At 52.9% G+C, this 25,374-nt stretch overlaps 2 protein-coding genes across 11 annotated transcripts in view; both read left to right on the top strand.

The window, feature by feature from the left end:
- Whrn (whirlin) overlaps positions 1 to 3,645 on the top strand; it is an 80,400-nt gene extending 76,755 nt beyond the window's left edge. For 5 of the 7 annotated variants that reach the window (XM_085686110.2, XM_087904950.1, XM_087904952.1 and 2 more), the window contains 4 exons: positions 166 to 700; positions 2,127 to 2,308; positions 2,539 to 2,661; positions 2,979 to 3,645. In XM_085686110.2, coding sequence (XP_085542236.2) covers positions 166 to 700; positions 2,127 to 2,308; positions 2,539 to 2,661; positions 2,979 to 3,161 — 1,023 coding nt within the window. In that variant the 3' untranslated portion in view covers positions 3,162 to 3,645. The remainder of the gene's footprint in view (positions 1 to 165; positions 701 to 2,126; positions 2,309 to 2,538; positions 2,662 to 2,978) is intronic. The other 2 variants (XM_087904951.1, XM_087904955.1) reach the window with 1 other exon arrangement.
- A 3,863-nt stretch (positions 3,646 to 7,508) lies between these two features.
- The window catches only part of Akna (AT-hook transcription factor), a 46,290-nt gene continuing 28,424 nt past the window's right edge, over positions 7,509 to 25,374 (top strand). Inside the window, exons 1-4 of one of the 4 annotated variants that reach the window (XM_087904957.1) lie at positions 15,446 to 15,613; positions 19,491 to 19,623; positions 19,730 to 20,086; positions 23,215 to 24,260. In XM_087904957.1, coding sequence (XP_087761083.1) covers positions 19,837 to 20,086; positions 23,215 to 24,260 — 1,296 coding nt within the window. In that variant the 5' untranslated portion in view covers positions 15,446 to 15,613; positions 19,491 to 19,623; positions 19,730 to 19,836. Of the gene's footprint in view, positions 7,529 to 15,445; positions 15,614 to 17,442; positions 17,604 to 19,490; positions 19,624 to 19,729; positions 20,087 to 23,214; positions 24,261 to 25,374 lie in introns of those variants that run through there. The other 3 variants (XM_087904958.1, XM_087904956.1, XM_087904959.1) reach the window with 3 other exon arrangements.

Genomic DNA, 25,374 nt, shown 5'->3' on the forward strand with positions numbered 1-25,374 from the left:
TGCTGAGATGTAGGGAGCAGTTTTCCACCGAGCGATGCATTATTCAGCGGAGCGTGGCCAGGAGCTGAGGCACAGGGGCCGAGTCCTTGCGGGTCCAGCACTGCTCGCTGTCCCTGTCTGGCCACCATGGGCTCTGACTTCTACTCCTGTTGGGTCTTTTGGCAGGACGACGTCAAACCCCCCTCAGAAGATCTGTCTGGCATCAAGCCACCCCCTCCCCCACCACCATTGGCTCAAGATCACGACCACCGACTTGACCAAACACGGAAGCCAGGAAGGGAGGACCCTACACCTGTGTCTTCTGCTGGCCACTCAGGCATTGTCTTCTCAGCACCACAGAATCGAAGCCCACCACTGGGCCCTGCACCCACCCCAGGGCCCCCCTCAGCACCGGACTCACCCTCCTCTCCCATTTATGCTTCCGTCTCCCATGCCAACCCCAGGCCTAGGAAGCCGCTGGACACCCACCTGGCCCTGGTTAACCAGCATCCCATCGGTCCCTTCCCTCGGGTCCAGTCCCCACCGCACCTGAAGAGCCCTCCTGCAGAGACCCAAGGGGCTGGGGCCTGCCTTCCGTCACCATCGTCCTCCGATCACCCTGCCCCTGTGGGCGCAAACCAGCACTTTGTCTTGGTGGAGGTGCACCGTCCGGATAGCGAGCCTGACGTGAATGAAGTCCGGGCCCTGCCCCAGACACGCAGTGAGTATGGCTGCCCGGCTCTGTGTCATAGGGGAAGGTCTCTGGGTCCCAGGGCCACTCGTGGTGACTGGTAGTGCCACGTGCTACAGAAGGGTCTGCCAGCCTGCGGTCTGGCTCAAAGCCACCATGAAGACTTGGGTTTGCATCCCACTTCAGCCACTGACCAGTCATTTGCTGCACAACTACCCTGGCTGAGTGAGTGACACCTTCCCCTGGTAATACGGAGTAGGTACAGACGGTACTGTCAGGTGGAGTTAAGGGTCCCCTGCCCCTTCTCCTGGCGTCCATCTCGCTGCCTCCTCTGGAAGACTGTGCCCCTGACCATCACTGGGCCTCTAGATTCCTGCACAGGCCAGTCTAGGACCCCCTGTTTTCTAAGGGATGCCAGTGAGGATGTGGAGGAAGGCCTCGCTGGCTGTGCAGTAGTTAGCTGGGCTCTGCTGCCATCTTGTGGTTGAAGTGTTATGCCCTGCCCACTGGGAAGCCTAGGAAAAGGGCAAGCAGGGCAGGCAGGGGCAGGCCAGGGCAGGCAGGGGCAGGCCAGGGCAGGCCTCCAGCACAGATGATGAACACTGCATCCCTGCCCTGAGGAACAACTGTCAAGCACACCTCTGTAGATGTACTGGGCAAGGGATGGTGGGAGCTAGTAATGGCTAGAGGCCTTGCTTGCACTTAACTCGTGGAGCCCTGCCACCGGCCCTGTGTCAGCATCCACACTGACACAGGGGAAGCCTGAGATGCAGCAGGCAGTGGCAGAACCAGGCCGTGGGAGCAGGGTGCCCTTCACTGCTTCTCCTGGTCTTTGTGATGACCCCAGGTGGGTATCACTCTCCAGGGTTAGGACAAGGGCACAGCCAGTCTTGGGGATTCAGACCCAACACACCAGGATCTACAGTGCACATTGTTAAACAAGAGCCCCCAGCTCAGGGTCCAGTGACTACACTGAATGAAGCGGCTTAATTGGCTAGAGAATGGGATATGTTTGGCTCCATATGTCAGTTCACACCAGGGTGGTCACGGGAGGTGAGGTAAGGACAGGGTGGAAGACCCTCCATGTTTTTCTTGTGTAACTATGAGCTTAAAAAAAAACCCTCCTAATTCAAATATCTATCATTAAAAATTGACATTGTGTGAATTTAAGCAGCAAAGCAATAGCCCACTTCTATGAGCAGGACTGACCCATTAGCCTCTGTTTTAATCTGTGTGCCGATGGCTGGGGTCTGGGCAGAAGACCTGGCCCTGCTGGCAGATCAGGTGGTCAGGAGATGGGATTGGTTGCGGGGATTATCCCCTGCCCTCCATCCCCTGTACCCCTTCATCTTCCCCTTTATCTTTGCATGGTGAGTCTCCATAGATATCACCCCCAGCCCCATCACCTTCCCCAAGGCACTCTCCGTGACTGCTTCTGTCCCCTGTCTGTCCGCAGCAGCCTCCACACTCTCTCAGCTCTCGGACAGTGGGCAGACTCTAAGTGAGGACAGTGGTGTGGACGCTGGGGAGACAGAGGCCAGCACTTCGGGCCGAGGCGGACAGGCAGCGTCCACTAGGAGCAAGAGTGGCAAGGAACTGCCCCGGACGGAGAGGACCACAGAGGGCGCCAATAAACCTGTGAGTGGGGGAGGATGGACGGCCCTGGGAATCCGGAGACACCTAGAGTGTGGCCCTTAGGGGGCATTGCCGGAGTGATCCGGAAGGGTCATGGTGCTAGGAATCTGGAGTCCCTCAGGCCTGGGATTCGAGTCTCTGCTACACCAGCAGTCTGGGTCAGGGACACCAGGTACTTAGCTTAGTCTGTGTCATATTTGAGGAGTTCAAGGCCACCTTTCTCCCACCTGCAGCCTGGCCTCCTGGAGCCAACATCCACTCTAGTCCGTGTAAGGAAAAGTGCAGCCACACTGGGCATCGCCATTGAGGGTGGTGCCAACACACGCCAGCCTCTGCCCAGGATTGTCACAATTCAGGTATGTCCTCAAGGTGCCCCTTGTGTAGTCTCCCTGTCTTAAAGAGCTCTTTCTTGGCACCCTTAGAAGAGAGGTGACACAGAACCCCAAGACAGAGCCAGTGCCCCTCTGTCTGAGCAGGCTAGCAGGAACATGTTCTCCCACCCTCACTCCATCCTGGCCCAGAACTTGGGAAGTTTCCTCCTCTTGTTCTGCAGACCCCAGTTTTGCCAGGACTGTGGACTCTAAGTTGGTAACATAGCTGTTTATCGGAGTGGGTGTTCTTAGTGGTTAAAACCAGGTACCCACATGACCCCCGCTTGTGTCTCCCTGTGCAGCGAGGAGGTTCTGCCCATAATTGTGGGCAGCTAAAGGTGGGCCACGTGATTCTGGAAGTGAACGGGCTGGCACTTCGGGGTAAGGAGCACAGAGAGGCGGCCCGCATCATCGCTGAGGCCTTCAAGACCAAGGAGAGAGACTACATCGACTTTCTGGTCACTGAGTTCAACGTGATGCTCTAGGGATGGAGCCAAGATCGGGACTGCAGGACAGGGTCACAGGGTCACAGGGTCACAGGCAGACTCTCCATGTCACCCTGACACACACACCCTGCCTGGTCCCCTGGCCAGAATCTGTGTGCCAGAAACACAGTAGGAGCTCAATAAAACTGTTAGGGAAGGATGGGGGTGTTGCCACCCCTAGATGCCTAGGTCTTGGTTGTGATGTCACAGGAGGGCTCACGGACTGCTTCCTGCCGGGGGACCTTCAGTGCCACAGTGAGCCGCCAGCACGCCTGTTCACACCAGTCGCACCCCCTCCTCTTAGCTCAGTGTCCTCATGGTATTTATTTATCTATTTCCCTTCCTGTGCTTCCGGGGACCCCAAACCCCACATTCCCCTTGCACTCCCAGCCTCTCCTAGAGGCCTTGCAGGCGACCAGCAGTGCGGTGTATTTATATACAGAGCTTATGACTTTAATTTTTCAATAAAGAAATCTGAACAAGGCTGGGCAAGTGTGCTGTGCTGTGCTGTGCTGTGCTGTGCTGTGCTGCTGCCTTGTGGGGTGATGGCAGGGATGGGTCACCTAGATTGTTACACACTGTCGGCTGAATTCTAAACACCAGCTTAAGTAATGTGAAGTTAACACTTTTAAATCAAGGCACACAGGTATGCTCCTGGATAGAGTATGTTATGTGCAGAATGTTTAAAAAAAAACACCTTGGGGCTGGGAAAATGGTTTAGTCAGTAAAGAAATTGCTATACAGTCATGGAAGACCTGAGTTCAATTCCCAGAACCAATATAAAAAGCCAGACATGGTAGCCTACATTTGCAATCCAGACACAGGGGAGGCCAAAACACGGTAATCCTGGGGCTCACTCATCAGCCAGCCTTGCTCCATCGCAAGCATCAGGTCAGTGAGAGACCATGTCTTAACAAGGAATGACTCCTAGAAATACCATCTGAGGTCTTGGTTTCCACATGAGAATGCACACATAGGCACAAGCATACACCTGCACCCACGCAAACATGCTTAGCACATACACTAGTACACACACACACACCCGACTGGCTATCTTGTGGACAATCCAGGATGCCAACTCTGAAACTCAGATTTATAGGCAAGTGACTCACTGAGGGAGGACAGAGGAGATCACGGCACAGGGTACTGCCCAGAGGGCACCTTCAGCTTCATCACACAGTATCCCGGAGGTGCAGAGATGGAGAGCTGCTTAGAGAACTGTCTCCACTCAGGCCCACAAGGCCCACAGCCACGTGGACTCCTGGGTTCTTCCTGCTCTCCCTCCTGACAGGGCCCATCTGCTTCTGCATACAAGGGCAGTGGGGGTTAGAAGCAGCCACAGGGGAGAGGGTCAGCCAGGGAAGGTGGTAAAACTTAGCTTGTCCTGTTGTCTGAGAACCATTCCAAGAGCCCTTTCCTCTTGTCATAAAAATGTCTGGTGGAAGAGGTGTGGCAAGCCCTTTACCAGAAGGTCCAGGGCTCTGTCTGAGGTAGGCGGGGGCCATCAGTTCCATGGTCTTGTACAAGATCCTGCTCTTGGGCTAGGAGTGAAGTTCAGTGGTAAAGTGTTTGTATTACAATTCCCCGGGTTCTAAATCTCTATTAATGATTTAGACTTAGATCTCAGTGGCCATTCTTTTCTTTCAGACTTAGGCAGACCACCAGAAACAAAAGCCGTGGTTCTCCCAAGGCAGCTGGTACGCATCCGATCCACTCAAGGGTTCAGCCCCTCTCAGGGTTATGGCTGCTCCTTCCTTTCCCTGTAAGATCTGTCACCTCTATGAGGGAATAACCTCTGCCCAGCTACAGAGGGCTTTGCTCAGGCTTGAGCTCAGCTCCCCAGGAAGTGTGTCAGGTGACTGGTGCTCAGGGTCTCCACCTGTAAGATGTACCGGGTAGACTCAACAGTGATCAGATCCCCACACCTGAAGCCCAGAAATGCACAATAAATGGTGACAAGTTCAGTGTCCATGTGGTGACAGCCTCAGGCCCAGGGAGGCCTGCCCGTGGGGTCTGTGTGGTCCCACCTCCTCCAGCCCAGCAATTTATGCTTTGTTTGGAATGGAGCTTCCAGGCTGTTACTGGCTGCCTGCAAGATCATGGACTAGTCACTATGTTAGACAGGTCACTGCTGTCTGACCTGAAGGGCAGACACATTTTCCTGGCCCTAATTTACCAGCTCCCTACTTGGTCCAACCTCTTGAGGACAGAGTTCCATGAAAGAGTAGGGCAAGGATTAGTTCCTGGTGCTGTTGCTTCCAGAATTCTGAGCCTGGCTCTGTTGAAAGGATCTACTGGTATATTCCTAATCAGTTTTTACATTCCAAATTCCAAGAAAATGGCATTCACTCATTTTTGCAGCACTGGAGACTGAGCTCATGGCTGAGCTGTAGGCCCAGTTCTTTAGGCTGTATTCTGAGACAGTCTTTTTTAGCCCAGGCTTTTAATCCTGCTGCCTCAACCTCTCCAGTACCTGCAGCCAGGCCTGCTTTCCAGTGTAATTTAAACCTCCAAATTCTTTGGCAGTGAACTTCGGAAGATCAAATTCAGAGCCTCATCAGCCTGAGCCCCAGGATAGACATCCATACTTGTGTCTTGGAAGGGATTCAGTGTGGGGGGCTGGATGCATCAGATGTTCACCTCAACTATGTATATCTGTTCCCCGACATCTTTCTTGTGGAAAACATGAGGCATGGATAGCTGGAGAATCTCAGAGGGCCTTGTCCCCGCTGGGGAACCCTCACCACATCTCATTGTCTCTTCTGTTTCAGTACCTTTTAAGAGGAGAGTTCCATGTTGCTCCACTCCAGAGATGTAGCTCACGTTCAAACTAGAGCATGTTCTGTTTTCTGTTTCTGTCACTTGATAAATGCCATGACCAAAAACTGCTTAGTGGGTAAAAGGATTTACTCCATCTCCCAGGTTACAGCCAAGGGAAGCCATGGCAGTAACTCAAGGCAGCATCCTGAGGCAGGAACCATTCTTACTGGCTTGCTCTGTACCACCAGGCTCACCTTCCTAGGGGTGGTGCTGCCCATGGTGGGCTAGCCCTCCTACATCAGTCATTAATTAAGACAGTCTTGTACAAACACGGTCACAGGTCAGTCTGGGCCAACCTGATGGCACCTCTTCAAGCAAGATTCCTTTTCCCAGGTGATTCATGGTTGTGTCTAACTGGCGATAAAAACTAACCAGGACGGCTCACTTCCAAGATGGTGTGCACACTGGCCTTTCCTACCCCGACATTCCCGGCCATGTCTTTATGAAGAAGCCTAGCAGAGGTTATGTGGGGGAGGGGGTTCTTACAATGTGAGCCTGCCCAAAGGAGGGCCAGGTTGGCCTGTAAATTGCCTGCAGCCTTCTGTGGAAGACAGTGGGTGTGAGGTGAGGTAGCTGGATGTAGGTAGTACAAAGACAGGCTGTGAGTCTATACTTTCTCAGATTCGGTCTGTTTTGCTCCCAGCTGAGTAGCCTTGAGCAAGCCGCTTACCCTCTCCCAAGCTGTTTGTCATCTTTGCACGCAGAGCACAGCGCTGACATAATTTGGAGGCTTCTGCCCAGGAACCCAAGTGGTTCTTTGGTGGCTGCTGCTGACGTCTGTGTGGGGAGTGTCTGGCTGTAAGGCAATGGGGGAGCCATGTCCAGGGGGAACACGGGCAGTGGGGCTGTTGTTAAATAGATTAAGATCTTGGAGGGTCTGGAGCCATGTGCCTATTTGCACACCTCTGCACCCCCAGGAGTGACAGTGTTGAATTCGAAGTTTTGTTATTTTTCATTGGCAAGTAATAAACAGAACTGGCCCAAGCCAGTCTGACACTCCACATTGCCATTGTTTGAAGACATCACTTCTCCCTCGTCCCTCTCTGGCTCACATTTCCAGGCCTCTTTTCTGACTTCCGGGGCCAGAAGACCGATGGCAACACCGCCTTCCTCACAGCAGCCTAACACCACACAATCAGCACACGATTTATTGCAACAGTTATGAAGCGGCAGATCTCCGTCCTCAAACTTGGTGACTTTCTCATGGTGTCTCCGTAGACCCCACAGACATCGTCCGCTCCCTGCCTCAGTTTCCCCTTCTGCGCTCTGGCAGGCTCGCACAGGGAGATGCAGACCAACAGATCTGAGAGTTCGGCCCAGAGTTGAATTTATCCCGCCGACTGCCAAAGTCTGGGGCGGGCGAAGTAGTCAGTCTCTCTATGATTGGTGGATCTCGCAGAAGCTCCGCCCTAGGGAGCCTGCCCTCGGCCGTCTCGGGCGGTTTGCGGGCATTATGCAAAGCAGCCGCGCCCCGCCTCGCACGCGGATTGGAGGTCTTTGTCTGCCGCTCAACTCCAGGAAACCAGGGCGCGCAGTGGCAGCTGCAGGTGAGACCCAAAGGGGAGAGCCAGGGAACTCGGAGGTCGTCCATCGGGGACTCAGTTTCCCCTTCGGAAGGATGGGGACGGGAGCGGACAGCGCTACCGAACTGGGTCCTGCTGGAACCGCGAGGTTTCGGATCTCTAGGTGGGAGCTCCACGCGGGTGCGAGGGAAAGGATCTTGGCTCCGGGAATCCGGAGCGCGAGATCCCGGACCCAGACGCACCCCTGGGACGCCAGGACAATGGGATGCCCTAGTCTCGCCCCGTCGGCCTCAGTCTCCACCTCTGCACAGTGGGGGCGTAGGCTTCTGTCACCCAGCCCAAGCACCTCGCCTACCGGGCAGGGGTCCCTGGGGACAGGGGTTGATCCTTGGCGGGGCTGCAGGCGGTGTTTGGGCAGGAGGCGTGGCCCTGTTGCTGGGTGACCAGGGAGGTGGGGCGCTGCTGTTCTGAGATTTGTGTGAGACTGGGTCACCAGGCAACAATTCCGCGGCCAGGAGCCTCGGAGCTTCGCGCAGTCCCTGGATGTCTAACGCAAGTTTTTTCCTCTTTATACCTCTTTATATTGTCGGGCTGGGTGAGGGGCAGCGAGGGGTGAACTGTCTCCACAGTGGGAGGAACCGGGGGGAAGTGCCAAAATGGGGTCAGTCCCCACTTGATACCCGTCAGTAACTGAAGCACAGAGAGGTGGCGCGGCTTACCCAAGGGTGCACAGCAGGGAGGCGCGAAGCAGGTCTCTGCCCTGTAGCGGAAGGGAGGCAGACCCAGAGCCTACTTGCTGTGAAATCTTGGATGAGACCTCTGACGTTCCTTCCCTGGGCTTCAGCTGAAAGAAAGAACAGGACGAAGAAAATCAAAAGCCCTTCTGCGTTTGAGAAAGTTGGAAAGGAAAGTTGCTGAAAACAAATGCGAGCTATTTTAGAGCAGAGAAGAGAGGTTGAGCCGGCTACAGTGAAAAGAGGCATTGTTTCTGCCTCGGAAACAGAATAAATAGGCTGAATCTGAAGCATAAAGGTTAAGGCTATATACACAGAGACTTCCCGAAGAATTTCCCAGGTTCTTCTGGAGTTGTTGGGCTTGATGCTGGGCGGCTTTGTTGAGGTTATAGAGTAGTTGCGCTGGGTTAAAGGGGGCCTAAGTCTGTTTGACCTGCTGATGTGAGGAGCAGTCTGCTGATGTCGCGGGCAGTATGGGTTTGTCCCGTGGCTGTCCCCGTGTTCCACAGGAGGGACAAGTGCCCACGCGGGTATTCCCTCCCAAAGGCCAGCTGGTTTGCATCGAAACCACGTGATCATGGCTCTCTTGAGAGGGGATTTCATCAGCTCCCAGGGCAGGGCTTTCCAGAGGGCCCGGTACTCTACAGACACAGCTGGCTGCTGTGGGGAAGGACTTGGAAACTGCACCGCATTGTGCCAGTCAGTGGACCCCTGTGGGCAGAGCGGCACTTCAGAGACCCCGCGGACCTCAGGTGGCCTCCTTCCTGTCAGGTCTAGAGGTACAGCAGGAAGTCACTTTCAGGATTTACTTCTGAACACCTCACTTTACCTCTGTAGAAAATGGGCAGGGCAACATTCCCTCTAGTGCCGTCTTCAAGCCCAGGTGGGTAGCATCTTAGAAGTTTTTTATTCAGTATCCCCATTTAATTTTAGAGATAAAGAAATTGAAGCTGGAGAAAGAACAGAATACCAACAATAATTTTATATTGGTGATAATAGCTGATGCACTGAACACTGCCTTGGGCCAGTGTTCCTGGAGTCTCATTGTAGGTAGTGAGGTGGGGGCGGCTGAAGCTGTCATCTCCCCAGAACCCAGCACAGAGTCCTGCTAGATTCTGTCACTTCATTTCCTAGCGTTGCCACTAGGTGGATGCTGTGCTCCCTATTTTACAGTCTAAGGTTCAGAGAGTTTAAGTCACTCAGCTGGAGTGGCACAGCTCTTTGCTGGGGCTGGCAGGTCTCAGTTTGGGTTGTGCAGGAGTGAATGCCATGTTTCCCAGCAATCCCCAGCACTGCATTCAGGGACAGCGTGTTGGTGCTTACAGGGCGGGAACCAGAGAGTGCTGTGTGTCAGCGCTCTTTGGAGACCCACATGGCCAGCTGAGAGTGTAGCTCAGAGGAGAGAAACCAGTGCTGGGCTAGGTGGTGTGAACCTGAATTCCAAAAGGTCAGCCCTTTCACCTTGAAGTGGCCAAACGTCTTCCCACAGCTGTCTCTATGCTGGGAGAGAGAAGCCTGGGCCCTTAGAGTCCCCTGGCAGCCTGTGCAGGCTTTGGAGCATTGGAGGGTGGTGTGGGCTCTGAGGGAGGAAGAGTGTCCTGGGAAGCCTGGAGAATATGGTTATGGTTAGTGTCTCAGGACCACCTCTGGGGGGAGTGCTTTTTTACCTACCCAGGTTCCCTGACTGTGGGGGAAGTTAGCAGAGAGGTCCCAGAGCAAAGCAGCCAAGGTGTAACTGACCTATAGTCCTGCCCCACGGCCTCCCGTTTTAGCCTCTAGTCTCTCGTTCATCCCACCTATAACCCCATCTTGGCTGGTCAGCCAAACCAGCTGGACTGTTAAAGCCAGACCCTCCTGCAGGGTCTCTCCCACCTTAAACCCTTGCCAGCATCTGTCACCTCATAGCCTATTCCGGCGAGGAGCTGGGATCAAGGCCAAACAGCGTGCCCAGCTGCCAGTCTCCCTGGGCTCCTGAGGCTACAGCCAAGGACCAAGAACTTGGGGGAAGGGACGCAAAGTCTAGGAGCCCCTCAAGTAAGGCATAAATCTGTGTGGGGAACACTACGTTTATGAATGTTCTTAATGCTGTGTGACTTTGGGCAAGCTGTGCAGCCTTTCCGAGTCTTCCTTGTCTTCTAAATGACCATTGCTTGTAAGGAGCCAATCAGAGAACGTGTGCTATGCCTCAAAATGCTCAGAGTCGCCGAGCCTAGGAGCAGGGCGCCTCCTCTTCACTGTGATGTTTTCAAATGTTGCACAGTACCTAGAGAAGCAGAGAAAGGGAAGCTGCTGGAGCTGCTGGGTGTCAGAGGGTCAGGACTGCAAAGAAACTCAGTGCCTGGCCATTTTGTCAGTGTGGCCATGCAGATAGGAGGCAGGGTGGAGGCCCCGTGTGTGTCTGTGCTGGTGGGGACAGAGCATGGGCCCTGTGCCCACTGCACTGAGCTACACCCTCAGCCCACGGATTGTAAACATCATTCCGTATCCTTCTGAGAATAGCTAAAAACTGTTCCTTTGAGAACAAATATAATTTTTTTTTTGTTTTTTGTTTGTGAGACAGGGTTTCTCTGTTGTAGTTCTGGCTGCTCTGGAACTCACAGAGATCCTCCTGCCTCTGCCTCCCGAATGCCACCACTGCCCGGCTGGGAACACACATAATCTATTCCAGCAATCCCCTGTTGTTGGCCTCCGAAGCTGCTTTCAGCCTTGTCACTCACTGTCTGCTTCAGTCACAAAACAACTGAGATTGGCCTTCCTGGTTCAAACCCTGCCTCTTCACGTATAAAACTGGATGAGGCATCCCTGCTCCGTGGGCTGGTACGGAGGTTAGGGGATGAGAACTAAACCCTAGGAAGGCTTTTTACAAGGTATTTGACACAAAGTAAGTGCTCAGCAGAACCTCACTGTTAGCAATGCATTCTTGGCACCGTGAACTTTCAAATTTTTACTTTGAAAAAAGCTTGAGAGATTTGCATCTGTATGGCTGCATGCACTCTCCTCACAACCCTTGTCTTTACAAGCTAAGGACGTTTCTTACCCTCCATAATGGCTAAGGATAAACACAGATTTCCTAGCTGGGTCACTGGCCCCAGAGCTGTTTTGGGAGCCACAGTGTAATAGTAACCCTCTGAAACCCGAACTTGGGCTGATGTTGGGGGAAGTCTTGCAGGAAGATGCCATGTGGCCACACACTGAGGTTGAGGCCATTGCTCCCAGGACGGCACCCGGTGTCAGCTAGGGCACTGTGCCAGCACCTGAATGTGCGCACTGCGCCATCCCTCTACAATTCGGCAGGTGAGTCATCCTGTGCCCTGCCTTACAGATGAGTAACCGGGGGCTTGGAGAGTCTATCAGCAAGAACTTGCCAAGTCAGCTTCCAAGAATCCTGGAAGTCTTAGCTTGTCTCCGTGACCACACGTCAGCACAATGGGGCTTCCTGGGTGGGCAAATGAAATGGAGTCCAGGAGGCTCAGCGGCCCTCTGATCACCTCAGATATTCTCCCTCCCTCTCTCTCTCTCTCTCTCTCTCTCTCTCTCTCTCTCTCTCTCTCTTTTTGTCATTGTATTTTCTCTGTATGTATGTGTTGCATGTGTGTGCCTGGGTACTCACACAGGCCAGAAGATGGTAGTAGATCCCCTGGAACAGGTGGTTGTGAGCCATCGTGTAAATGCTGGGAACTGAACCCTAGTTCTCTGCAAGAGCAGCAATACTCTTCACTGCTGAACTGTCTGTCCAATCTCTTGGCCACCATCTCCTGAGGCCCCAGATCCAGAGCTCCCTGGTGACCTGGGAGTCAGAGGTCCCTAGCCAGGTCCCCATTACTCTTTGATCTGCTGTGGCATCTGCCTCTGCCCATATGCACAGTGTCCTTTGACCTGGAAGGTCAGCCTCCTGGGCAGCAAGAGAAAGTGACCATCCCGGGGAAGGAGAGCCAGGACCCAGGAGGGTCTGGGATGGAGTGACAGCCCTGCTCCTATGGTGGCTGATGCTGATTTCTCAAGAGGATTTGGCTGCTCAGGATTCTGCTGCACCCCTAGGGCTCCAGGAGGATCAAGGGAGGGTAGGATGGCTAAGGAGAGGGCAAAAGTCCAACAGAGTGTCTGGACCCAAGGCCAGGGCAGACAGCAGAAGGCTGGTACTCCAGCAGCTGAGGGCCAGGGTGTCTTCCTCTGGGCCTCTGAATCCTCCCCTAAGCAGTGGATGAACAGTCCCCTTCTACAGCCAGGACTAACTGCATCTCATGAGAAGGCTAAGGAAGCACACAAGAGGCCCTCAAGGAAGAGAAGGGCCTTCTTTTGCAGAGGAAGTGTAGCCTAGGCCTTGGGCTCTACCCTGGGCTCTCCTGTGCCCAGGCCTTAGGATCTCCACAGGCTGGGTGGGGTGAGCACTAGGCTTGATTGGGAGGAGCCAGGTCCCCATGTTTCTGAGTCTCTACCATGTTCACCAGCTTCGTGGCCTTGGGAAAGTTGTGTGGACTCTAGGGACCTTATGTATTCAGCTGTGAGATGGACACCAGTCTTGATGACTACTAGGGACCTACAGACAGCTGCCTGGGCCACTGGCTAGGTGCAATGGATGATCCAGAATGCATCGGTGGTGTTTCTGTCATGTGTCGACCCAAACTGGGTACCAGGGACTTCATAGAGAGTATCTCAGGGGCTCCTCGCAGGAGCTAAATCATCACCTGGTGAGCGCCAGAAGGTCATGCAGGAGCTGGATCTGCAGGCAGCTCAGAATCAACAGGGAACAGAGGGGCGTATCTGTGAGAAGCACCATGATTGTTGGGAAGCAATCTCTTGAGGAGCATCTTCTTGGAGCAGTGAGGGCCTGAGGACTGGAACAGGCAAGTGCAGAGGGAGTGAGAGGCTGAAGCAGGGGCCCGGCTGCAGCATCTGTTTGTCCTCCTACGTGGGCAAGTGTCCACAAAAGTTGTATAAGACTATGTTTTGGAGATTGTGTTTGAGAAGATACCGTGAGGCTGTTGGAGGTTGAGGGGCAGGGCTAACCAGGTGAGGAAGATTCTAGAAGATACACGGGAAAGACAGGGCTAGAGTCTGGTGGATTTTGGGAAAATCAAGAAAATGGGACCAAGTGGTAGACAAGTTCCATGACAGAGGGAGTGGCCAGGTGGGCCACCCAGTCTGGCCGGAGAACCCAAATAAAGGGTGGGCCTGTCTGGGGCCAGGAGAATGCTGCTGTGTCCAAGCTCAGTTTGGCTGTGACTTTGGCTTTGGTTGAGTAAATCAGGGTTGGTATTCCATTATGGAATACCATGTGGGCAAGGGCAGGGAGGGGAAGGAGAAGGCCCAAGTGGCAGGGTGAAGGACAGTAAATTCTAGCCACTGCCTCTGAAAAGGCCGCATGTGTGCAGCAGCAGCCACCTGGTGCTGATGGGTTAATGATGGGGGAGAGTGGGTGTGTGAGTGACAGGATGTCAGGGGAGCCCGCCTCCCACATAATGGGCCACATGGTCGTCAGAGCAGCAGGGGAGGCTTGGCAAGATTTGGCTCTGTTCCATAGACCCTGGGGCTTCAGGGAGAACCCCACCCAGATGTGGATATGAGGCAGGGACAGGGATGGAGGAATTGGGAGGTTACTCAGTTGAAGGTGCTCGGTACTGTCTTAGCCAGACACTGGCAGCTGGCCCTCAGAGACTTCCTTCATTTCATTCATTCATGAGCCACAAGCCCCTGGAGAAAACCAGACTCCCACCTAAGGAGCCCCGGGGTAGAAACTGTGATGATGAACTAGCTCCTGGGGTCCTTTGCCGTCTATCACTGAACTGTCAGCAGCCCCTGTGAAGGGTGTTTAACCCTGTTTCATAGAAAGGAAAACCATGGTTCAAGGACACAGAGCAGGTGGGGAGGCTGACATTGAATCCCCTGGCCTGTGGACTCTAAGGTTCCTTCTCTCCATCACACTTGGGTGGCCCCTAGCCTGGCTACTCCCTTGACATCCCCTGAGGGCTTTTTGGATGTCAGGGGGTTGATCTCATGTCTTTTCTGCTTCCTGACTTGTCTTCCTGGGTCAGCAGGGGCAGAGTGGGGAGCCAGGAGCAAGCTCTGGGAAATCCTGTGACCTCTTCTCGCATACCTGGCTCCTGCCTCCTCTGGGCTGCTCTGATCCAGCCTGGATCCTGAGGGGCAGTTCCTGTACCTTCTCCCTGGCACCTGAGCCCTCTGATAACACACCCCATTTTCACCCCATCCGCTCTCACATTTTTGCAGCTGTCTTTCTAGAATGTTCCGCCTCAGCCCTGCTTGTGGCTTGTTGCTCTTGCCTCTTGGTCCTTCCGGTTCCTTGTGCGGCTGTGGACTCCCCACTCATGCCTTCCTGATGGTCCTCACCTCCACAGCTTGTTACTGTCAGGCCTTGTTTCTTCTGCCAGGGCACATTCCACATCTGGGACCCGAAACTGCTGGGGCTCGGAACCTACATGAGTCTGTACGTTCTCAGGCTCAGAAACAACAGAAGCAGCCTGAAGCTGCCTGGGACGTCACTAGCCTGCTTCTCATGCTCTGCCTCAGGCACACCTGAACTCTTACACACTCCCCCATAGAGTGAAGAGCCAGATGTGGCGTGTCTGTGCCCCATCACACACCTTTCACAGAAGCGAGGGGACCTGGGGACCCAAGGGGGAACCTACCCCAGGGCACATTCATCTGATCCTCAAGTTCTTCCCTGTTACCTGGAAAATTCCATTACAGGTGCATCTATCTCCACACAAGTTCCAGAATCCTCCCTGAGATGATGAGACTTGTGTTAGTAGAAAGGACAGAGTTAAAAGCAGAAGGACATGAATGAGCTCCGAGTATGAGTCCCCTTGTTAAGGTGGGCACTGAGACCTACAAAGGGGGAGAAGAGGCTCTGATAGGTGACTGAAGAGGACCCACGGGGGCGGCAGGCTTCTCCCCAGGTCCAGCATCCCATGTGACCTTAGCCAAGTGCCTGGCCTCTCTGGACTTCTGTCACCCTCCAGTGCATGCAGGGTTGCTGCTGCGCTGGTCCCAAGTCCATGGCCTCAGAAGTCTCTGTGAGCTGTCTCCGATCAGTGCAGCCCCACACTTGCCCAGCAAAGGGTTAAGCTCTTGGCGCCAGCTCTGCAAGCAACCCCCCTCCTTTTCACAAACACTTGTAGGGAATCCGGCTGGGCGCTTCCTGTGAGGAGGAGGCACGGCCAGGCCTCAGCTGCAGGGGCGGGGAGAAGTGAGGAGCGATGCTTGTCTGTGAGCTGAGGCGGTTCTGGCTGGCAGAGCAGTCTGGAGGCGGTCCAGGGTGCTGTGGAGGCAGGGGACTCCCCAGGTTTGAAACAAAGACCTCGTGGGCAGCTCCCCTGAGCCCAGGCCGACAGGATGGTGGTGTAGTCCAAGTGAGGTAAGGAGCTGAGCCAGGAGGAGGGCCAGGGGGAAGGCCGCCTTCCCTCTGGATGGGCCAGTCATAGACTCTCTGGACACCCCTGGCAGTCAGCCCAGCCCAGCCAGGAAGTTACAGCGGCCACTCCTGTCCAGCTCTGGGAGCTCAGCCCCCTGGCCAGAGTGGACTCTGGGATGCTAGTGTCCAGTTTCAGCTCTGATTTGGTTTCCTTGGTGAGCTTAGACCAGTGTTGATCCCTCTCGGTGGCCAAGGTGGGCCTATCTCACGGCCAGTTAGTGCTTGGATTGCTGAGGGTCCCTGGAGATGTGCAGGAGTGAGGAGCAGGCCAGGAGAAGACACCTCCCCTCCCCACATAATGTCAGGGACAGAGTCTGGCTGTTCTGGGGGCCAGGAGGTCAGTTTGGACCTAAAGTAGGGCAAGATAAGAGTCAGTAAAAGCCTGGCCCCTTTTCTCTTCATCCCTGGCTGCTTAAGTGAGTCAGGGACAGGCTGGGAACATCCTTAGTGGGTATCTCTGCTTACTGCAGTCCAGAGGCCACTCCTAGTGAAACACTGGCCCGTGCCCTGCCACTGAGCCAAACTTGCTTTGGAGCCTTACTGCCTAGTCCTTTAGAAGGGCCCAGCAGCTTGATCTGGAGGTCTCCCCGCCACCCTCTTGCTTCCAACATGTCTGATTGCCTTGGTTTAAAAGCCACGGTGTTCCTCTCCAATCTGAACTTCCTGGTTGTGAGGCCTCGTTAGGTGTCTGCCTTAGTTTCCTCCTTGGAGTGAAGTTAAGGTAGAGATGCCCTGGCTGTCCTTGGCATGGGGCTTTTGAGGGCCAAGACTGCTGAAGGCTGTGTAGCCATACCAGGGGAGGCCCAGTGGCCCAACCTTAGTGGGCCTTGGTTAGAGGAGCTGGCCCTCCTGGGGCAGAACATAGCTAGCGCTTTCACCAGCTTCCACTGCTGCCTGTGATGGTGGCCACCGCCTCACTGCCTGCTTGTGGCACTCAACGACCCAGCCCTCAGCTCTCCTTGAAGTTCAACCTGTATTTTTAGGCCTCCTTGCCATTGTCTGTGCTGTTCCTCTGTCCTGAATGCCCTTCCTCATCCCCCCTAGATGTGCTTGGTCTGTTAAAACTGTCCCCAAACTTCCTTCTTCAGTGGCTTTTCTGGATTATGTCCTTTTTGGTGGGCAGGACGTAGACAAGCTTACTCTTTTCTGTATCCTAGGACTTGAGAACCTCCAAGTGAATTTGGTTCATCTCAGGCCAGTGTGTTCACCAGAGCAGGGTGATGGGCACAGCAGTAGCTGGACTAGGTGACCACCTCGCCCCTTTACAGAGAGGAATAGTCAGCCAGTCACATGTGCCAAGTGGCAGCCACACCAGGACTGGGTTCTGCTTGCCCGATGCTCAGTCTACTACCTGGTTGCAGCTTCATCTCTTCCTGAGGTTGGCACTGTTTGGCATTGATGTATGTTTATTGATTGACTACCTGACTGTCCGGGCCCAGTCTCCATGGCACTGAGAGCCGTGGCTTGCACAAAAGACTGAGGTCTTTCTCAGGAAACGCTCACAGGTTGAGGCTCCTGAGGGATGGGTGCAAAACTGTAGCCAGTGACTGCTGCTGCCTGTGACGTGCAGACTCCGCTGAGCACAGTGAGATTTCTGCCCTGAGTCATTGCAGAAAACAGGCTGTTCCTCTTTCGCATGCAGAGGTCTCTGTGATTGGTCAGGCCGCTCTGCGGTGGACTGAGGGGGTGAAAAATAACCTTCCAAAAGTCAGAACATCACACGCCACAGCCCTTCCTCGGCAGAGACGTTGCAAGGAGGCAAGATGTGGTTGCACCCTTCTGTCTGCCCACACGTTCACACTGGGAACCAGAAGCTGGGAGAAGCCCTGTTGTAGACCTGATTTAAGGATTCTGAGGCACTGTCCCAGGGCCACTGAGCCAGGATCCTGCAGACATAGACTGAGTGCTTAGAGAATTCTCATGCACACTCAAGGTATGCCAGAATTACAGGTGCTTGCAATACTGCACTCAGCTGTTATGTGGTTCGGGTCATCAGGGTTATACAGCCAGCATTTGGCCTGCTGAGCCATCTCCCCAGCCTCAGCTTAAGAATTTTTCTATTCATCCCTTTAAACGTTACATTTAATTGTTACACATGTGTGTGCTTGTGCATGCATGTAGAGGTCACAGCACTTTTGAGAGTCAGTTCTTTCCTATCATATGGATCTCAGGGATGGAGCACAGGTCCTCAGACTTGGCAGAAGTCCCTTTAGCTGCTGAGCCACCTCACCAGCTCTCGATTGCGTCATTTTAAAATAGTCTTTCTAGGACACAGAGTACATTGATGATGCAGATACACTGATAAACCTAGACCTAGAGGTAGAGGTGTGCAGATTTTACTGTTGAGGATGTGTGGTTACAAAACCAAATGAAGCCAATGAAGAGAGCCTGACCAGGACTGACCTCTTGTCATCCTACTTGCTGACCAGGCCATCCTGGCTGAGGCACTGTGCTCTGAGCCTTGTCTTACCCATGAGATGGGAAGGCAGGAGATGTGGGGTTCTACAGGAACTGGGACAGAGAGGAGTGCTGGCTGAGAGGCAGGCAGAGAAGCCCTGAGTCCCCATCCATAAAGCCAGAGTCACAACTCAGAGAGGGTTGGCCCTTGTCACTGCTGGCCTTTGTGAAGCCAGCCTTTCCCACGCAGCCCTGATCTCTGGGGAACTCAGTCTAGAAATAGCTGCCTGATGACTTTTCCTAGCTACGTATTGAAGGCAGGGTCCAAAGGCTGGGGAGCCATGCTGTCCTGGAGAAGAGGCCAGGGTGCTACCAAGAGGTCGGACTAGTTTTCATTCTTGAACTGTTCTGGGCAAGGCCCTTCCTCTCTGGGCCTCAATTTCCCTTCCTTTATATAAACCAAGTGTGGACAGTCGGGTGGTTTGAGAACTGTGGGGCTGGCAGCTCCTAGGTCCTGTGCCTTTGTCCTGAGGCTGAGTTTCCTGGGCTCAACACAGTGATTGACAGAGGAAATACCAGGAAGTGTTAGAGATGGAGAGAGAACGGGAAGAGGCGCACCCTCCCCGCTGCCAGGCGCTTCAGGCTGTCCATCCTGACTTACTGTGACAAAGAGGGCCTTCTCCACTGCCTGAGCGTCACATGCAGCTACAGACGGTGTCATGAGAGGTTTTCTGGGTTTGGCCTCCCCACCAGCCAGCGCTCCCTGCTGCCAGTCACAGGACCCCCGGCCTACAGAGCTCTAGTTTCTCTTTCTAAGACAAAATTCATATAACATGACACTAACCACTCAGCAGCACCTAGCATAACCACACGGATGCATCTTGTCTCTACGTTCACAACATTTCCCTCACCCACGAAGGAAGCCCTATGCCCACTGAGCAGCTCCCCAGCATCACTGTGGCGGCCGCCCTTGGTCCCCTTCTACTCTGGACTCACTTGGTCTGAGTAGTGCAACCCTGGGACTCAGACACAGGATTCTTGTGTCTGGTTTTCACAGCACAGCCCTCCGGTGGTTTGTCTACATTGTCACACATGGTGGGACTTCATTCCTTTTCCTGCTGTAACTCCATCCCTTTGCAGCTGAATAATACTCTGTTGGATGTACAGACCACAAATTGTTTCTCCGTGCAGATGGACAGATGCCTGAGTGTTGAGTGGGGTTGCCGGGACATGTGTGGAGCTGTGTTTGCATGCATGCCTGCTTTCAATTAGTCTGGGCACTGGAATCGGCTCCCCACTCCCCACTTAGGAAACCACATGGTGTCTTCCCTGGCTTCCTGAACTTGAGGTGATGCGATCAGGGCATCTGTCACTCCTCACTTGGACAGTGACTGTTTGCTAATCTGCGCATGTCCTCCCTTAGGCTGTCAATGCTGTAAGCAGGCCGTCAGCCTGGTGCAGTGACAGTAGCTGGCGTCTAGGGGGCGCTTGCACAGTGTGCTGGCTGTGTCCTAGAGGAAGAGGAATTCTCACCTCACTGATGACAAATGAGGACGGTGAGTCACCCAAGGTCACAGGCAGAGGGTTACCTGCCTCTGAGGATCCTGGATGGATGGCAGAGACCCTGAGGACTGACTTTATCCGTTGGTTGTGTCTCATCAGGCCACAGGCAAGATGGCCGCTGCTGAGAGGAGCCACCTGTGACTTGGACCAGCTGCAGCTCAGCCTACTGAAGATGAAGTGGCCCAGGTGAAGCTAGGCCAGGCCCCATGGCCAGCTCAGGGACAGAGGCACACTGGGCTGGGCCAAGCCTGGGACAAGAACCCCGGAGGCAGCGCTGGGCTTGGGCTGAGGAAAAAGATGCAGAGGGAAGCAGTGACCAGGGCTGGGGAAACGAGACGTCCCTTCCTAAAGCCACCAGCCCTGAGCTCCTGGAAGACTTCCGCCGAGCACAGGAGCACCCACCACCCCTGGGGTGGGCCCCAGACCCGCAGGAATCTGAAGAGTCTTCTGGAGAAGGTGAAGTAAACTCTATCCTTCCCTTCTAGCATAGGCAGGGAAACTAGGGTATCTTTGTAGCCCTTACTTAAATTCTATTTTTTAACATTTAAATTGCACAATATACCAAGCATTTTGGAAAATGTAAGCAAATAAGAGGTAAATTTAAAAACTTCATTATTCTACCCCTCCCTGATGAGATGCCTTTCCAGTGTGGAAATGTTTATATGAATGTGCAAATATATTTTGGACTACTCCATTGTCTCTTGCTTTGTTGTTATCTCAATAACTAGGAACTTTATTGCCCGTTCTCTGCATTCTTCCACAAGTTTCTCCTAGGATTTGCGTGGAGTGGGGCTCTCCCATAATCCTTTGGGCCGATTTCTCCTGCCCTGCAGGATACAGCTTCTGGTTTGTGCTGTGGTGCACACCACAGAAAAGAATGCCATCCAGCCCTTTGCATACTTACCACCGTTCTGGCTTTGGTAACTTGAATTGCTTGGCTCAGGGCTTAGGCTTGTTCTAAGGATTCTTCTAAACCCTAGTCAGCAGAGGAAATGTTGACATTCTTCATCTGCTAAAAGGCTTTGCTCCCATTGCCAAGAGGCCAGCTTGGAGGGACTTCTCAGCTTCTCCCATGCAAGTCCGCTCTCCTCCTTAGCCTTGGTTTCCCCACCTGTGAAATGGGCATGATGACAGCATTGGGAACAGAGGTGTCTTGATGTGTGGTGGCTCCTTTACTGGATTGTGAATAGGATATACCCACATTGGATGCCCTTAAATCCCTAGAACCCTTAGAACCCTCGGACCATAGAGAAACCACTTGTGCCTGCCACAGCTGTCTACTTGAGAGCTATTTTCTTGTTTTTCTTTTTTATTTTTTGTGTGTATATGTTACTACAAATTGAGTCTTGAGCCTTCTACAAGCCTTGCAAATGTTCCAAGGCTGAACTATATTCCTGGTCTCTCAAAAAGAGTATATTTTTGAGATGGAATAATTTCTGAGGGCACAAAGGCAGATGTTTAAGGCAATAGGCAGAGGTGCCTCTTCCTAAGAGATACTTGGTATGATGTAACGGCTACTTCCCTCCCTCCACTCCAACTCTTTGTGGAACAAGCCTCAAGTTTAAATTAGACTTGTTCACGGTTCCAGGCAGGGACCAGACGAGCACAGAGTGAGTGCAGTCCCTGCGTGGCCTCTGGCGGTGGACCCTGGCCTGAGTTCCAGGTCCAGGACTGCTCTTAAACAGCTTTGGATGTGCTGCTGTAAAACAGAGTGACTGGGTAAACACAGTTTTGAGTAGCTAAGAGATATGCAGTGTCAGGAGGAAGGGGAAGAGCACAGCAAGTCTTCCAGCTCCCTTTGGAACAGTCTGGACTGTTACCTAGTGTGTCTCATGGAAAGCTGGATTATTCCAGACAGATCAGACTAGCTAGGTACACAGTAAACATGACTGCCTTCAGGATTTATGTATGTATGTATGTGTGTATGATGGCTGGGTAATAGGTGGAAAAGTGAATACCTTAAAGGATGGGTAGGTGGATGGATGCTTGAAAGGATCAATGGACTGATGGATAGGTGGATGGATGGATGGATGGATGGATGGATGGATGGATGGATGGATGGATAGGTGGATGGATGGATGGATGGATGGATGGATGGATGGATGGATGGATGTTTGGATGGATGGATGGATGGATGGATGGATGGATGGATGGATGGATGGATGGATGGATGTTTGGATGGATGGATGGATGGATGGATGGATGGATGGATGGATGGATGGATAGGTGGATGGATGGATGGATGGATGGATGGATGGATGGATGGATGGATGGATGCTTGGATGGATGCTTGGATGGATGCTTGGATGGATGCTTGGATGGATGCTTGGATGGATGCTTGGATGGATGGATGGATGGATGTTTGGATGGATGGATGGATGGTTTGGATGGATGGATGGATGGATGGATGGATGTTTGGATAGATGGATGGATGGATGTTTGGATAGATGAGTAAACAAGTTCTTAAAAGGATAAGCAGATGCTTGAAAGGATGGATGGGTGGGTGGATTATGTATGCAGGGCTAGGTGATGGCTAGGTACAAATGGATGGATGAATGGATGGCAGGGTGACAGGATGTGTGGATGGGGTGAATGCTGTACCTACTACATCATAATTGCAACAGCTACTCTTCCTTGGAACCTTTGCACACTTTATCTTTCCCCTTCTTTCTTCTCTGTAAAGAAACAGTACTGAGCACCTGCTCTTCAAATGCAATAGCGCACAAAAGCACCCTTGGCCTTGGGAAGCTTGCAGAGTTCTGTCGACCTATGTAAACAAAATACTCCCCAAACCAAACAAACAGCTGTCACTGCAATCAGAGTTATGATGCAGAGGACTCCAGGCCTGTGAGAGCCTGCAGAGGGAGAGTTTGACCTTATTCGTGAGCTTCTGAACTTCCCTGGTAAGGTTAAGATTGAGGTTCAGCCCGAAGGACCAATAGTTCACAAAACAAAGGAAGGAGACAGGACTCTAGTGGAGGATGAACGCAAGCACAGTACTTTTCAGAGTCAGTGGGGTTACAGGTGTTGGAACCACAGGAACCCCAGGACCCCAGAAAAGGCTCTGCTTTGTGCTGGGAAGAATAGGGAGATGTGATGTGATTCCAGGGGGCGGAACAGGGCCGAGGAGGAGATGGTTAAGTGGTTATTGCATCTGTCGAAATGTAAATGACATTGGCGTAAGTGCAGTTGTGAATGCAGGAGTCTGCAGGAATCTCTGTAGGAGGCGTAAGTGCAGTTATGAATGCAGGAGTCTGCAGAAATCTCTGTAGGAGGCAAATGGGGCAGGACAGGAGAGAGTCAGGGCTAAGGAGAGAAAACGACCAAGGTGCCTCCAGGCTCTGCCTTACCCGCTATATGGGATGGTGTTGCCATTTCTGGAAATGGGACACACTTTGGGAAAACTCAGTCAGAGGCTTGAGTTCGGAGGACCTTTGAGGTAACCAAGGGAAGAGTCATATGAGTACCTAGCTCTGTGGAATGTGTCCAGGTTCTTGCCATCTACACATCAAGAGATCATGAAGTGACTCAGGTGACATTACAGAGCCAAGACATGCTCAGCAATGAATGACTTATCTTTGCAGAGACTGAAGCTGATGATGTGAGCAGCCCAGAGGGTTCCACCTTGCCTCTGCCCTGGCTCTCCAGCCACAATCAACAGCTGGACCTGTCTGAAGAGGAACTGTATGAGGACCCTGGAAGACCTGAGGTGGAGTTATCTGAAGAGAGTTGCTCGGAGCCGGAGTGTGAAGACCCAGGAGATTCCAGCCTTGTGGCTCCAGAGCAGGGGCCAGCTGGAGGCTGGGTGGCTTCTATCAAACTAGGTAGCAAACACAGACCTGCTGAGCACCCCACAGCCCACCCACCTGTTGGACGCAGCCCCGCAAAGTCCTGGAGCAGTGGTACCGTGAGTCTCGGTCAGCCTAGTGACAGCCTTGATTCCACCTGGGAAGGAGACCCTGATGTCCCCCAACCTGACACACTGGCCAAAGCCCTGTCACAAAGTCCATGCCATAACCTTCCACAGCCAGATGACAGAAACGGAGATGGCGTTGCTCTGGCAACACCCACGGAATTCCAGGACTCCTTAGCAGCACCGACCCGGAATCCTCAGTGCTCTGCAGGCACATGGGGGCGAGAAATCACCAGCCTGCCCAGCTCTCGACCTGAGGACCGAACGTGGCAGAGAACTAAGTGCTCACCGAAGCCACTGCCCTCCCGATTTACCGGCTCCATGAGCCCCCCGAGTACTCGGCGTGGGGCAGTAAAGAAAGCTGTGTCGCAGCACAATCAGGGAGTCACTCTGGCTGACCACTCTTCCTCACATGCCCTCAAGTATGGCCGGGGACGCCTGAACTACCCACTCCCCGACTTCTCCAAGGTGGGACCCCGGGTGAAGTTTCCCAAAGATGAGAACTACCGACCCCCCAAGTCCAGAAACAAGAACAGGCAACAAGGCCCTGCCAGACCCCTAATCTTCAAGTCACCAGCTGAAATTGTCCGAGAGGTGCTGATGAGCAGTGGAGAGAGGTCCCTGGCCAACGACCCTTCTCTAGCCCACCCCATCACCAGGGTGCCCCAGGAGTTCCAGACACCCGAACAAGCCACTGAGCTGGTTCATCAGCTGCAGGTAAGCAAGACTCTTGTCCCTGTGTGTCACCCGGGTACCTTGTTGGAGTAGGGAAGCTTTGGCAGAGCAGTAGAGAGATTGGGGGTGTGGCTCATTCGGCAGAGTGCTTGCCTCACATGCACCTCATCCCACAGCAGAAGAGGGTGTGGTGGTGCGTGTCATCTACCAAGAAGCAGCAGGAGGATCAATGTTCGAGGCCATCCTTACCTACTTAGCAATAGTAGGTCTGTGCTAGCTTGGACTAGAGACCCTGTCTCAAAGCAACAGAGCAGTGAGAATGTCCATGTCTTATTCAACCACTGTTATGAAAAAATATAACATTCTGAAAGGAAAACAGTCTAGTGAACACCCTCTTCCCTCCCCTGCAACATCTACATAAAGCAGCTCCTGGGGTCCTTTCCCATCAATGCCCAACTTCTTCCCACCACTCCCACAACCCCAACTGAATTAAGCAAAATTCCAGGTATCTGGTCACTTTGTATTTTATTGTTGTGTTTACCTCTAAGAACTTTACTCACATGGTTGCATGCAGAGGCAGAAACAGGTCCCCTACACACTTAGCATCTTGTTCTTTCAGTCTGACAGTGTAGACAAGGTTTCTGTCCAGCCCAGTCCTGCAGCTTTTCAGTCCCAAAGAAACACACAGAGACCTACATTAATTATAAACTGGTTGGCCTATTAGCTCAGGCTTCTTATTAACTAAGTCCTACATCTTAACCCATAGTTCTTGTCTGTGTTAGCCATACTTTTAACAGTGAAACATTCTCATCTTGTGTCCTCTGTGTCTGGGTGACAACTGCAGACTGAGCCTTTCCTCTTCCCAGAATTCTCCTGTTCTAGTTGCCTCACTACACTTTATGTCTGGCTACCGGCCAATCAGCATTTTATTAAACCAATACAAGTGACAAATCTTTATAGGGTACAAGACCATTGTCACATAGCACTAATCCCCCCCTTTTTATTTTCCGAACAAGAACTCCTCTGAATCTAATCTCCTTTGTTTCAAACATCCATAATTGATTTTTTTGGGAATGTGGGCCTGATTGGGGATTCTGATAATCTTATGAGGACCTAGAAAATTTAGAATTATGGTCAAGTCCTGATTGGAATATTC

This window comes from Myodes glareolus, chromosome 3 (assembly GCF_982192425.1).
Source record: "Myodes glareolus chromosome 3, mMyoGla1.1, whole genome shotgun sequence".
Classification (NCBI taxonomy): Eukaryota; Metazoa; Chordata; class Mammalia; order Rodentia; family Cricetidae; genus Myodes; species Myodes glareolus.